At 44.8% G+C, this 15196-nt stretch overlaps 1 protein-coding gene across 5 annotated transcripts in view; it reads right to left on the reverse strand.

Annotated features, from left to right (window-relative positions):
• Positions 1–2979, reverse strand: part of DHRS7B (dehydrogenase/reductase 7B) — a 40204-nt gene extending 37225 nt beyond the window's left edge. For 2 of the 5 annotated variants that reach the window (XM_022560737.3, XM_022560738.2), the window contains exon 1: positions 2939–2973. In XM_022560737.3, the coding sequence (XP_022416445.1) occupies positions 2939–2958 (20 nt within the window). In that variant the 5' untranslated portion in view covers positions 2959–2973. Of the gene's footprint in view, positions 1–2938 lie in introns of all 5 variants that reach the window. The other 3 variants (XM_089900155.1, XM_089900156.1, XM_089900157.1) reach the window with 3 other exon arrangements.
• Between the last annotated feature and the right edge of the window lie 12217 nt (positions 2980–15196).

Below are 15196 nucleotides of genomic sequence, written 5' to 3' on the forward strand. Positions count from 1 at the left end.
TAGGAGAAGCTCCAGATACTTGGCATGACCTGTGAGGCCTGCATGGTCTGACCCCTGCCTACCTCTCCAATCCCATCTCCCTGAGTCGCTCCCCCTCCCTCTCCGTCCTCCAGCCCCAACTGGGAGCTTAGGCTCCAGGAGGACACAGACCATGTCTATTTGCTCATGCTATGTCCCTAGCACAGTGCCTAGCACATAGTAGATGATAAACAAACACATCTGCAGAATAATATTGGTAAAACAACTGTAGCATCTTAAATGGAAAGCAAGTAAAACATGAATTAAATTAATAACTATCCTTACACGTTTGTATCCTAGGTAGCTAACATAGGACTTGGACCACTGGGAGACTCAAAAATGTTAAATAATTTTGCAAACCAGAGACAAATAGGGTGAAATACAATACTGGCACTCCTGTCTATTCAGCTTTGCCACGCAAGTAACCAACACTGAGCAAGTGTCACACTGAGGTCTCTGCCCCTCCGCACATCTGTCCCCACCCAGGGCAACCAGAGGCCTAACCATGTCTGAAGAAGGAGGCCGGGAGCTGGAACACAGACACAGTTTGTGGAGATGATTATATGTCCTGGGAAGCAAATAAACCCTGGGGCGCAGCACTGCTCGTTTGGGATCCAACCTGTGTCCGCTTCTGCCTTGGAAGCACTCCACTGCCCGCCACATGGGTCGCTGCGAAGCTACCAGTCACAGCCCCTCCGACCCTCGAGGCCTCACGTGCGTCCCTCCTCTTCACTTTGCCCTTTTTTTTTTTTTTTTTTTGCGGTACGCGGGCCTCTCACCGTTGTGGTCTCTCCCGTTGCGGAGCACAGGCTCCGGACGCACAGGCTCAGCGGCCATGGCTCACGGACCCAGCCGCTCCGCGGCATGTGGGATCTTCCCGGACCGGGGCACGAACCCGTGTCCCCTGCATCGGCAGGCGGACTCTCAACCACTGCACCACCAGGGAAGCCCTCTCTTTGCCCATTTTAACTCCAACTCAGTCCTTAAGGTCTCAGCTGACTACTATCTCCTCAGGAAAGGCGACCCTGTCCCTCCTCACCCGGCCTGCTGCCACTGACCCCATTATATATTCTTACAGCGCCCTCTACTGTCTCCTATGGCGGGTACCACGACCACAGCCAATATTTAGTTGGTCATTTTCTATTTTCTGTGTGTCTCCCTTGCTAGACTCATTGCTTATGAGTTGCTACTTCAACTCAAGTTGCTACCTGAAGACAGGGGCTGTGTCTGCTTTAGCCATCAGTGTATCCCCAACACCTAGCACCTGCTGGTACAGACCAGCTGTTCAATAAATATCTGTGAAGTGAAGGAATTAATGAAATACATAGACAAGCACTAGCTTTTGGAGTGACGTGGAATTGGCTCTGCCCTTACTAGTTCAGTGCTAAATTTCTTCCCATCTCTGAGTCCATTTCTTCTACTATAAATGAAGACAGGACTTCCCTGGTGGTGCAGTGGTTGAGAATCCACCTGCCAACGCAGGGGACACGGGTTCGAGACCTGGTCCGGGAAGATCCCACATGCCGCGGAGCAACTAAGTCCGTGCGCCACAACTACTGAGCCTGCGCTCTAGAGCCCGTGAGCCACAAACGACTGAGCCCGCGTACTGCAACTACTGAAGCCCGCGCGCCTAGAGCCCGTGCTCCGCAACAAGAGAAGCCACCGCCATGAGAAGCCCGCGCACCACAATGAAGAGTAGTCCCCTCTGGACACAACTAGAGAAAGCCCACGCACAGCAACGAAGACCCAATGCAGCCAAAAATAAATAAACTTTTAAAAAATATTTTAAAAAAATAAATTCTTGAGCAAGGACCTCTTCAGAAGCAACCCCTGTACTAGAATTAGTTTGTTTTATACAGAAGCCTAGTTTTAAAAGCCTGCTTCCCTCACTTATTTGCTGTGGGTGCTCTCAGCACCCAAAACTGGGCTGGAAAATATCGTGATACCACTCACTATACTATACTATCTCGTGCTGAGGAATAAGAGATATCTACAACAGTCATTTTGGTGGGTGCTCAAAAAAGTTAGTTCCCTGCCTATCCTTAAGAATTAGATCACTTTTGCTAATTCTATCCCTGTATCACCAAGTTGAGGATCCCTTTTTCTATCTGCCACTTTTCTAGAAACTGACTTCCTCTGTTTTGCCCATACACAGGTTGGAAGACGTGAAAAGCACTTCCTGGTAATTCCATTAAGAGAAACAAGTATTATGTTCACTAAACACACGTGTATATGAAGCTCAAAAATTATTTCGTTAACTATTTCGTAACAAAAGTAACTCGTCAATTCTCAAATCACCATAGCAAACGAAACTAAAAAGAGGGTTGTATGGATACCATTTGTTGAGCACCTATTCTGTGCCAAACGCTAGCTGAGTACCACCCATGCGCAATCTCACCACGCTTCTCGACAAACTCATTGCGGGGGGGGGGGGGCGTTTTATTCCCAAAGTTACAGCTGAGGACACTGGTCCAAGCCGCACAGCTTGGGAACGGCAGAGCAAGGGCAGGAGGAGCAAGAGATGCCGTGGCCACCCCGCGGGTACGCAGCAGGCAGCACCCCGCCCTGCCTCCGAACAAAGGTACCTGCTGCGCTAACTCTGCACCGGCCAGGTGCCGCCAGCCTCGCCCGCGCACGGCGCGGAGTCGGGGAAATCGGGTCCGCCGCCTGCCTACACCCACTTGCAGCCGCGCAAACCGAGGCTCGAAGCTCAGCGAAGGCGCGGCACCCCATCCAGAAAACGCTGAGCCCGGGCTCCGGTGCGGGCGCCTCTCCGGGTCCGCAGCCTCCGCTCGGCCTCCACACCACTTCTCTCCCCTCAGCGGGCGAGACGAGCTCGAGCCCGGACCTGCCGCGCGCCTCAGCTCGGGGCGGGACCTCGCGCCCCTCGCCTCCGAGGTTCCCCCGCCCGCAGCCCTACCTGCTCGCTGCGGAGGCCATGGCGAATCAACCCCGTCCTCCCGCCTCTCCGGTGACGTATTTTTCCCTCGCCCAGTCGTGAGGCTGCGCATGCGCGCTGGGCGGGCGCGCCTCAAGGCGCAGGTAGGAGGGGCTGGATGCGGAGGTCTGAATTGCGTCCTCCAGCCTAAGTGCTGTCCCTCCGTCTTCGGAGGGAAATTCGGAAGGTCGCGGTTTGAGTTCCGTGCACTCTTGGGGAAGAGGGCAGGGGACACAAAGTTGAAGAATGTGTGCTACGGAGTATAAAGCCTTAGTAATTAAATCGGTGTGATACTGGCCCAAGGATAAATAAAAAGATCAATGCAAAAGAAGTGAGAAGCCAGAAACAGCCCCACGGGTATGTAGTCACATGTCTTCTCCCCACAAAAGAGCAACTGTAATGAAATAGAAGAGTTATTTTGAAGGAAAAGTGCTCGATCAATTGAATGTCCTTGGCGGGGTTGGGGGACGAACCGTAACCCCTACCTCACGCAAAAAAATCAATCCAAGATAGGTTGTAGACGTAAATGTGAAAGACACGACTCTGGAAAATAACAGCCAACAGCAGAATATCGGGGTTTTTTAGTTTTGTTTTGCTTGGCTGCGTCGCGCGGTTTTGGGGATCTTAGTTACGGGACTAGGGATCCAGCCCTGCCAGAGCAGTGAAAGCGCCGAGCCCTAACCACTGGACCCCCAGGGAAGTCCCAAACAGCAGAATATCGTGACCGTGGGAGAGGAAAACACTTTTTAGCAGGACATTAAAAAGTACCGACCTTAAAGGGAAATGCTGATAAATTGGTCATCGTTAACTTTAAGACGTGGAAAGACACCATCAAGAGAGCAAAAGGCAAGCAATAGAGTGGAGAAGGTATTTGCAATACGTATATCTGAAGATGACTTTTATTTAGAATATATAAGTAATTCTTGCAAATAAATTCTGTAAAGATGTCAAGTAGTAAAAGAGGAAGCATGGAAAGAGGATGTGGAGAGAGAAACTGGGGGGAATTCTCATGGTTCAAAATTCAAGAGATGGCAAAAGTGTATAAATTGAAAACCTCCCTTCCTTTTGTTCAGGCACCCCTTTCTCCTTCACCTTGGTAACAGTGCCAGCTGTGCTTGTCTTTCCAGAGCCATCTTATGTGTGGTCAAGCAATTATGTATATATTCAGCATTCTCCCCACCGTCCCTTGTTATACAAACAACATAATACTCTACACGCTGCTTTTATTCACTTTAGTCAATTAACATACCATGGAAGTCCTCACAAGTATCCACAAAATCTGAAAACAAGAGCGAAATTTTAATGACAGCAGATTTTGCATTAGAAACCCAGAAGCCAGAAGAAAGTGACGCAACATTTTTCAAGTGCAACTCAAAATTCTACATCCAGCAAAAGTATCCTTCAGGAATGAAAGGGAAACAGACATTATCACATGAAGGAAAACTAAGAGAATATGTCGCCAACAGGCCTACCCTACAAAAATGACTGAAGGAAGTGCTATAAACAGAAAGGCAACGATAAAGAAGGAATCTTAGAACGTTAGGCTCTAAGATATAGAAAGAACACTGTAAGAGTAAAAATATGGGTAAACAAAATAGACTTCTCTTAAATTTTCTAAATTATGTTGAATTGTTGAAGGAAAAATTATAACACTTTCCAATATGGTTCTCAATGTATGCAAAGGAAATATTTAAAACAATTACAAATGCGAAGGGATAAACAGACATAAAAGGAGGTGAGCTTTCTACACTTCACTTGAACTGATAAAATGTAGACAACAGTAGACAGTGATAAGTTATGTATATATAATGAAATCCCTAGGGCAACCACTTAAAAAGTTATACAAAGAGATACGCTAAAAAATACTATAGATTAATCAAAATGGAATCCAAAAATGTTCAAATAACCACAGGAAGAAAAAAAGCCAACAAAACAAAACAAAAATGAGCAAAAATAAAATGATACACTTAAACCTTAACATATTAATAATTACAAGATTAAAAGAAAGAGGTCTAAATACAAAAAAGAGATTGGCAGAGTGGATAATAATAATATAACCAAGTCTATGCTAGCTACAAGAAACTCAATTGTATAGGTAGGTTGAAAGTACAAGGATGGAAAAAGATAAACTGTGCAAAAGTTAATTAAGAGAAAGCAGGAGTGGCTATATTAATACCAGATAAAATTGACTGAAGGGCAGAGAAATATGTATATGTATAGCTGATTCACTTTGTTATAAAGCAGAAACTAACACACCATTGTAAAGCAATTATACTCCAATAAAGATGTTAAAAAAAAAAAAAAGCAGAGAAAATTACCAGGGACGGAAAGATACCTTACATATAGAAGAGTCAATCCCTAAGAAGACACAGCAACCCTAAATCTTTATGCACCAAACAACAGAGGTGCAAAATATGCAAAGAAAAATCTGATAGAACTAAAAGTAGAAATAGACAAATCCACAATTACAGTTGAAGACTTCAACACACCTCTCTCAGTACTTGATAGAATAAAAAGTCAGCAAAGATTTGGAAAGGCTTAATGATACCATTAACCAACAGGATCTAATCAAGATTTGTAGAACACCTGCTAACACCAGAGACAACACATTCTTTTTAAGCACTCACAGAACATAAGTCAAGATATACCATATCCTGGCCGTAAAAACTAACCTCAACATATTTGAAATAATTGAAATTTTATAGAGTGTGTACCAACTACAGTGGGATCAAACTGGGTATCAGGACTCCCCTGGTGGTCCAGTGGTTAAGACTTTGCCTTCCAATGCAGGGGGTGTGGGTTCGATCCCTGGTCAGGAAGCTAAGCTCCCACATGCCCTGTGGCCAAAAAAACAAAACATAAAGCAGAAGCAATATTGTAACAAATTCAATCAGGACTTTAAAAATGGTCCACATCAAAAAAAAAATTGGGTATCAATAAGAGAATGATAAAAAGAAAATCCAAAAACTTGGAAGCTGAACAACACACTTTTAAATAATCTATGGATCAAAAAGGTAGTCTCAAGTTAAAAATACATTGAACTGAATGAGGGACTTCCCTGGTGGTCCAGTGGTTGAGACTTTGCCTTTCAATGCAGGGGTGAGCGTTCGACCCCTGGTTGGGGAACTAGAGTCCCACATGCCTTGCAGCCAAAGGGCCAAGACATAAAACAGAAGCAATATTGTAACAAATTCAATAAAGACTTAAAAAAAATTGTCCACATCAAAAAAAACTTTAAAAAATAAATTAATTAAATAAAATAAATAAAAATACATTGAACTGAATGAAAATGAAAATAGAATACAAACTACTACACGTAACATAGATAAGCAACAAGGATATACTGTATAACAGGGAATTATATTCAATATCTTGTAATAACCTATAATGCAATATAATCTGAAAAAATATATAACTGAATCACTCTGCCATACACCTGAAACGAACACAATATTGTAAATCAACTATACTTTAATTTTTTAAAAATGGAAATACTTAGGTATAAATAAAAGATGTATAGGGGCTTCCCTGGTGGCGCAGTGGTTAAGAATCTGCCTGCCAATGCAGGGGACATGGGTTTGATCCCTGGTCCGGGAAGATCCCACATGCCGTGGAGCAACTAAGCCCGTGTGCCACAACTATTGAGCCCGTGAGCCACAGCTACTAAAGCCCACGCGCCTAAAGCCCACACTCTGCAACAAGACAAGCCACCGCAATGAGAAGCCCGCACACAGTAACGAAGACCCAATGCAGCCAAAACTAAATAAATTAATTAAAAAAAATAATAAATAAAATGTATGTGGAAAGGCAAAGGAACTACAATAGCTAAAACAATTTTGAAAAAGAATAATAAAGTGGGAGGAATCACTCTACCTGATTACAAACCTTATTATATAGCTCAAACTCTGTGATGTCGAGGGACAGACACATGGATCAATGGGACAGAATTGAGGACCCAGAAGTAGCTGCACACAATTATGTCCATCTGATTTTTGAAAAAGTTGAAAAAGCAATTCAGTGCAGAAAGGATAGTCTTTTTTTAACAAATGGTGCTGGAGCAATTGGATATCTATAGGCAAAACATATAATAAATAAAAAATAAAGAACATCAATCTAAACCTCACATCTTTTGTAAAATTTAATTCAAAATGAACCAAATTTAAATGTAAAACATAAAATTATAGGGTTTGGGGGATTTTTTTGGCCACAGTGCGCAGCATGTGGGATATTAGTTCCCCAACCAGGGATGGAACCTGTGCCCCCTGCTGTGGAAGCACGGAGTCTTAACCACTGGACCGCCAGGAAGTCCCTAAAATATAAATTTATAAGACTTTTAGAAGATAGGAGAAAATTTGGTGGAACTAGGAGTTGACGAGTTCTTAGACATGACACTAAAAGTATGTTCCATAAAAGAAAAAATTGATAATGTGGACTTAATTAATGTTAAAATCTTTTGCTCTGCAAAAAACCCTGTTAATGGGCTGCAAAAACTAATTAAGGACTAGGAGAAAATATTTGAAAATCATATATCTGAAAAAGGATTCATATCTAGATTACATAAAGAACTCTCAAAACTCAACAGTAAACAAATGGACAATTCAATTTAAACACGAACAAAGAGGGGCTTCCCTGGTGGTCCAAGTAAGGTTTAAAATTAAAATTATTCATTCCAAATAAGGTTTAAAATTTAAAAATAAAAAACCCCACATGACAGATGTTGAGTTTCTTACCACCTCCAACCTCAGGCTTCTCAACCTAAAATGAAGATAATCAAGTGTGAGACCAAAGGTGTTACCCACCAGAGTTCTTGGCTTCCTTAACCAGTAGAAATTGATCAGAGGGCAGACAAGAAATTCAGGCAAGGCTTTACTGGGGCCGCTGATGCAGCGGGGGGAGGGAGAACAAACAACAGGTTGCCTTGTTTGCCAGCTCCCTGAGAGAGGGCGGGCTTGTTCCTCACATGGGGTGAAGGTAGGGGTGTGTCCAGGGGTCGGGTCAGAGGGGTGGCTTAGCTGTTTTGCCCACCCCTTAGGTGGTGTTCAGAGCAGGGGGCGTGCGCAGTACCCTGTTTTTGCTCCCTGCTCTTCAAAAGTGGCAGCTGGGTTTTTTGGTCTCTTTGTATCTTTTGTCCAGAATTTACCCCAACTGTGCATGCACTCAGTTATTTTTAGTCCTATATAGTTTCCTTGTATTTTGCTGCCGGAGGAGAGGTGTGTCCAGGTGCAATCACTGCAGCAAAGGGTCCCAGGTCCCTGCCTGTCTCAAAGGCAGTTGTGAAGAACCACGTAAGCTGTGATCAGTAAACTGTAGCTGTTGCTTTGATTGCTGTTGGTGGGGTGATTGTTGCAAGAATACGAAGTTGCATAAGCGGGCCTTCCTCTGATGAGGGCGGAAAAGAAAACATGTTTTCCTGGGAACGACAGAGGTTTCCTGTAGTTATAAGAACTTCTCTTCAGTGATGCGCTTTGTATGATGCTGCTTGGAACTGGGGGATGATGACTCGAGGCCCCTCCTCAGTGGTGTGCACGTGTCAGGCCACCCCTTCCTCCCGGAAACCTCCTGCCCAGCTCCATGTTTTGCCGGGGTTACTAAATAGTCAGAAGAACAGGGATCTGATAACAGAAGAAAGCTGTTGCTGTGTCAGCCAGAGACACAGACACACGTTCTGTTACTTGTGTTCCTAGGACATGTTCAGCCTCTTGGCAGGAAGGGGAGTTTTACTGCTCCTCACTGAAACTTAAGAGAAAAGCGAGTGCTGTGACTCCCAGAAATAAGAAAGGTGATATTCCTTCCCTGGAAGGAAGGGTTTAAGACTTTTCAAAGTGTCCTGTAGTGTCCTGTTGCCTATTCTAACAAATAATATCTATACTGTATTTCTTCAAATGCTCAGTCAGATGTAATATTCAAGAGGAATATCCATAAAGGCTGTGTCAGATGCAATGAACATTTTAATAAGACTGACTTTTCCACAGGGAGCTCATGGCTTCCTGTCTAGGGCTAGAACGGTGCCGTCCAGGACAGTAGACACTAGCTACCCATGGCTCTTTAAATGTAAATTAATTCAAAAAAAATTAAAAATTCAGTTCCCCAGTCCCACCAGATGCAAAACATTTCTACCACCCCAGAAGGTTCTGGAGGAATGTGCTAGATGAGTCACAGCGAGGGCACGTTACCCTTGACAAACAGCCCTTCTGCCCTCTGTTATTTCCACCAAGTATCTCTAGTCCTGTGGAAGACATCTGCGTGTCAGACAGTGAGCTGTTGTCAAATGGAAAAAACTAAACATTGGTCACTGGGAATTGAACCCGGGAGTCTGGCCCAGAGCACATCCCTGGAAACAGTCATGCCACCCGATTCCGGAAAGAAAGCGCGGCGCCAGGACGTGGCTGTCCCCACTTCGAGCCCAGGGAGTCAGCCCTCTGACTTGGTCCTGTGGACGCAGAAGCATCCCCCCAACAAACGCGCACATGCACAGACACGCACACACACACGCCTCAGGTGTGTGCAAAAAGTGTGGGAGGCCTCCTAAGAAGCCAATCCAATTTTACGTTCACAAGGAACAATTTGGGTTTTGTTTGAATCAGAATAAATCAATTTGACAGTTGCTGCATCTGAATCTTGGCTTCATGGGACATGGTCCGACTTGCTTCTCTCTCCTATATTCAGTCCCAGGACTTCCACTTTCTGAGCCTCTGGGTGTATTTAATAAATGGAAAAAAATCCCCAAATGGGATTACAGTAATTATGGAACATTTGTAAGTTTTCCATTTAAGAAATCATGTAATTTAACACGCAAATACAGTGTGATGTGTCTGTGTTGTTTACAGGAGAACTACAGAATTCACGGGAAATCTACCCAAAAGACAGCTGCCCCAGAGGCTGTGCTGGGACAGGAGTGCAGGTGCAATGAGGAGCCACACCTGTCTCTCTCCCGTCAGTGTCTCTGTGACTCTGCAGTCAAAACGTGAGGACCTTTTGACTATGAAGCCAGGACAAAGGCCTGGCCCAGCTGCCTGGCGCTCCAGCGTCAAGTGGGGCACGGTGCCTGCAGACGGTGCCGCTCAGAGCGGGCCCATTCTTCTCCCACTGGGCACTAGGAGGCGTCTGTACTGAGACTCCCGGGGCAAGTTGCTAGTCTGTCCCTTTCTTCCAGTCTTAGCAGCTCCCCTTGCCAAGCGCCTCTCACTAGAATTGTGCATAAGTAATTCTGGCTACGCAGAGTAGACTCTTTCCATTCTCTATATTCTTCTAAAGAAACCCCTTCCTAAAGCAATTCCATTTCCCCTTCGCTGTGTACAGAGGACATTTAAGGAGGCCAAGGAAAAAGAGAGCTGCTCACTTCAATATTTCTCTATTGCTTTAGCACAGACTTCCCCAAAAAAGAGACTTTATATTTCTAAGCATGTCTGTATTCCTGAGATGGTCACATCCCTCTTTGAGGCAGGGAAATTCTGTCTCTGAGATTAAAAAAAAAGCTTTGATCTCAAGGTTTCTCCCAGGAAGGCAGCAAGGTGTCAGGGCTCAAAAAAGCTGCAGCCTCTGCCATTTCGCATCTTAGAGACTTTCAGCCACTGAGAAGGTATTTTGGGTTTTTGAAAACACTTACGACTCTCACACACTCTGTTTAAGTATCTACAAAAACCTGTTTTGTACCCTTGCTGCCCACAGATGCCCCATCAGCCATGGTACAGCAGGGTCCATGACATTTCTGTGTCAGTTAAACCATCTGATCTATGAGATAGAATGGGAGGCGAGGGAGGGGTGGAAAAGCACACAGTGTGAGCCCAGGAGCCTGCGGCTCAGCTCCGTGGAACCCAGGAGTCCAGGCCTGGCCTTAGGACATCGTGAGCGCTCAGAGGAGTACTGACAGGCGCTCTCCTGGATCATGGTGTCGCCTGTGGAGAAACGCACCGCATTTCCTCACTTCCCATTTCCTTTGTATTCATTCAACCAATGCTTATGCAGCACTTACTGTGTGCAGGGTACTGCGGGAGCACAAGGAAAATACAGGCACAGCTCTGGCCCACAAGACACGCATGACCTGGGGAGAGAGAAGACATGTCCACATGTAGCTGGGGCAGGAGGAAATGGCATGCAGTGTAGGGGAGTTTCAGTCACACTGCTGCAGGAATCCAGGAGATGGAGCTAGGAAGTGCATCCAAGAAGGCTGCATGGAAGAGGAGACATCCGTGTGGGACTTGGAAGGATGGGAGAATTCGGACACGTCCATTTCACCCTTGTGACATTAGCAAGGGCACAGAGGAACAGACGGAATGGTCAGTTCTTTCATTTGGCTACTGTGAGGTTGAGACATGAGATGTGGGGAAGTAGATCGGGTCCGACTGGACTCTTTTCAGTTGGCAGTGGAAGCCCAAGTGGGTTTATAGCACTGAAACCGAGCAGGACCCTGAGGAGACTTCCTGGGGACATGTCCCCCATGTCTCCTGCTTCTTGTTTGTAGAAAAGCTTTAGCATCCTAGGCCTTCCCCAAGTCCCTAAAAGAAAAATTTAATCAGAGAAGTTAAAAAAAAAACAAAACGGGACTTCCCTGGAGGTCCAGCAGTTAGGACTCTGTGCTTTCACTGCAGGGGGCGTGGGTTCGATCCCTGGTTGGGGAACTAAGAACCTGCATGCTGTGCAGTGTGGCCAAAGGGGGGAAAATATATATATATACACACACATATACATATATATATACACACACATATACATATATATATATACACACACATATACATATATATATACACACACATATACATATATATATATACACATACATACAGAAACAAAACAAGCAAGCAAGACAAAATAATAATAGTTTAGCCATAAAACAAAGTCAAGGACATTTGTTTCCCTCTCAAGGGCTGTACACAAGATCCTGAGCCATATCCTTGAACTGTTTTGCCTGTACTAAAACCTCCACCAGGTGGAAGAAGTTAATTGCATACTGACCACCAGCATGTAGACCCCCGCATAGTTGGAACCAGAAGGTTGATAATGTTAATTTCCAAAACATCACCCTGTCACCTCACCACAAACCAATCAGAAAAATGTCCACGAGCTGATCACATACCCTACAGCCCTCACCCCAACACTGTCCTTTAGAGGGACAAAATGGTAAGTCACAATATATCTTACTGACTTCCATATAAAGTTAACAAAGCAGAGTGAGGGACTTCGCTGTTGGCACAGTGGTTAAGAATCCGCCTTACAATGCAGGGGACACAGGTTCGATTCCTGGTCAGGGAACTAAGATCCCACATGCCTCGGGGGCAACTCAGCCCACGCACCACAACTACTGAGCTCGGGTGCCCTGGAGACTGCATGCCACAACTAGAGAGAGAAAATCTGCACGCCACAACTAGAGAGAAGCCCACGTGCTGCAATGAAGAGCCCGCGCGGCGATGAAAGACCCAGCATGCCTCAACGAAGATCCCACATACCGCAACTAAGACCTGACGCAGCCAAAAAAAATTATTAATAAATAAATAAAAATTAACAAAGGGAGTTTCAGAAAGAATTGAAGATCTAAGAGTTAGAGAGAATGTTGTGCATCATAAAATATTTAAAATAACCTATCTTAAATACTCTAAACTATTTAAACAATCTGTTATAATCACAAACAATTTAAAATAATGCAATTTCATAGGATGGTAAGTTGAGAGTGGTCACAAGATCCTATCTTCTGATGCAAAATTGGGACTGGTGTGAATATAACAGTTTCCAACTTCTGTCTGTGATTAAAATAAATTTTTTCTTGCGTGTGTTACTCGAACACAGAAGCTTTAGAAATTGTTTCCACATTCTGCAAAAACAAAACAAAACAACCTACAGGAAGGACGTTATTTCTAGAGGGTTATCTTAGTTGATAGTTTGTTGCTCTGGAGGGAGTCTTGTAACTGAGTCTCTGTATTCTTAATAGATACTTCCAAGATTTATCTGTTACATCTGACCACAAGGATCACCGACCTCTTTCTCTTTTCCCAAAGGCATGATGGAAAATGTCCAACTCTCCTGGGTTTATTATTTAACAATGAGTTTGAGAGTTTAAATGAAGAGTGTGAACTCTGCTGATTAAGAAATTGTGATCATTCAACCTGCTCAGGACAGAAGTTGACACTTGTTGCATCTAGAAAAACTTTTTCCCTAAGACATAACAATTTTAGTGTTTTATGTAGTGGGCATTACTAATTTCAAACTGAAACCAAATAATACTCTTGGAATTACTTTATTAACAATTCTGGTTGGAAAGTTGTAACATGATTTGGCGAAATTTTAACATTTCAGGATATTAATCACCACACTTTTCTTATCTAAAATAGCCGGGGAGGGACTTCCCTGGTGGCACAGCACTTACGAATCTGCCTGCCCTTGCAGGGGATATGAATTCGATCCCTGGTCCGGGAATATCCCACATGCCACCGAGCAACTAAGCCTGTGTGCCACAATTACTGAGCCCGCGCGCCACAGTTACTGAGCCCGCATGCCTAGAGCCCGTGCTCTGCAACAAGAGAAGCCACTGCAACGAGAAGCCTGCGCACCACAATGAAGAGTAGCCCCCGCTCGCCACAACAAGAGAAAGCCTGTGTGCAGCAACAAAGACCCAACACAGCCATAAATAAATAAATAAACAAAAGAATAAGGAGGGACTTCCCTGGTGGTCCAGCGGTTAAGACTCCGCGCTCCCAGCGCAGGGGGCCTGGGTTCGATCCCTGGTCAGGGAACTAGATCCCACATGCCGCAGCTAAGAGCGCACGTGCTGCAACAAAGACCCCGTGTGCCACAACTAAGACCCAGCACGGCCAAATAAATAAATAATATTTAAATAACATGCTAGTGAGGATGTGGAGAAATTGGAACACTCATACACTGCTGGTGGGAAAGTAAGATGGTACAGCTGCTGTGGAAAACAGTCTGGAGGTTCCTCAAAAGGTGAAACATAAAGTTACCGTGGACCCAACAATTCCATCCCTAGGTATATTCCCAAGAGAACTGAAAACAGCCTCACAAAAATTTATAGGCTTGGGCTTCCCTGGTGGCGCAGTGGTTGAGAGTCCACCTGCTGATGCAGGGGACACGGGTTCGTGCCCCGGTCCAGGAAGATCCCACATGCCGTGGAGCGGCTGGGCCCGTGAGCCATGGCCGCTGGGCCTGCTCGTCCAGAGCCTGTGCTCCGCAGCAGGAGAGGCCGTGTCAGTGAGAGGCCCGCGTACCGCAAAAAATAATAATAATAATAAAAAAAATTTATAGGCTAGAACAAATAATTCTAAAATTTGTATGGAACTACAAAAGATCCTGAATAGCCCCCCAAAACACCAAAACACAAAAAACAAAAAACCTTGAGAAAGAAGAACAAAGCTGGAAACTGGAGGCAGCACACCCTGACTCCAAACTGTATCCCAGAGCTAGGGTGATTAACAGTGTGGTACTGGTATATAAACAGACACCTAGATCAGTGGGACAGAATTAAGAGCCCAGAAGTAAACCCTCTCAGACATGGTCAATTAACCTACAACAGAGGAGCCAAGAATATACGATGGGGAAAGGACGGTCTCTTCCAAAAATGGTGTTGGGGGCAATCCCTGGTGGTCCAGTGGTTAGGGCTCCGAGCTTCCACTGCAAGGGGCGTGGGTTCAGTTCCTGGTCGGGGAATTAAGATCCCGCATACCACATGGCACAGCCAAGAAAAAAAAAAAAACAGGGTGGGGAAAACTGGACAGCTACATGCAAAAGAATGAAACTGGACTACTTTCTTAAGTCACACACAGAAAGACTTGAACTTAAGAGCTGAAATCACGTTTCAGCTAAGCCACACCATTTCCATATCAAGCAACGTGGGTATTGAATCTTACATTTAAAAAAACAGAAACTTTTTTTTTTTAATTTAACCATTTCTTGGGCAGCAGCTTAAATCTCCACTCATTTCTTTTCGTTCCAGTTGGGCTGCTGGAATTTGCCCCCCACACGAGTGATTCAGTGGTCAACTTGCACGTGGTTTATCCACAGACTCTGGGGCTCCCCTTCCCTGACTCTGTCCTCGCTCTTCAGTGGCTTTAGTTTTTCTGTGCTCTGTTCTCTAATTCTTCAGTCCAGAAAGACTGTGTGTTTTCTATCAGAGCTTCAGCCTCCCTGTTTGGGCTCCTGCTAGCGTGGCCTGTCCTCAGTCTGTAAGCCATGAAAAACAGGTCTCTTCCTCGGGGCAGGTCCCTTTGTCCAAGCGCCTACTTCCTCACAATT

The sequence above is a fragment of the Delphinapterus leucas genome, chromosome 19, assembly GCF_059928025.1.
Source record: "Delphinapterus leucas isolate spDelLeu-1000000601 "Yukka" chromosome 19, BTC_Dleu_Yukka2, whole genome shotgun sequence".
Taxonomy (NCBI): Eukaryota; Metazoa; Chordata; class Mammalia; order Artiodactyla; family Monodontidae; genus Delphinapterus; species Delphinapterus leucas.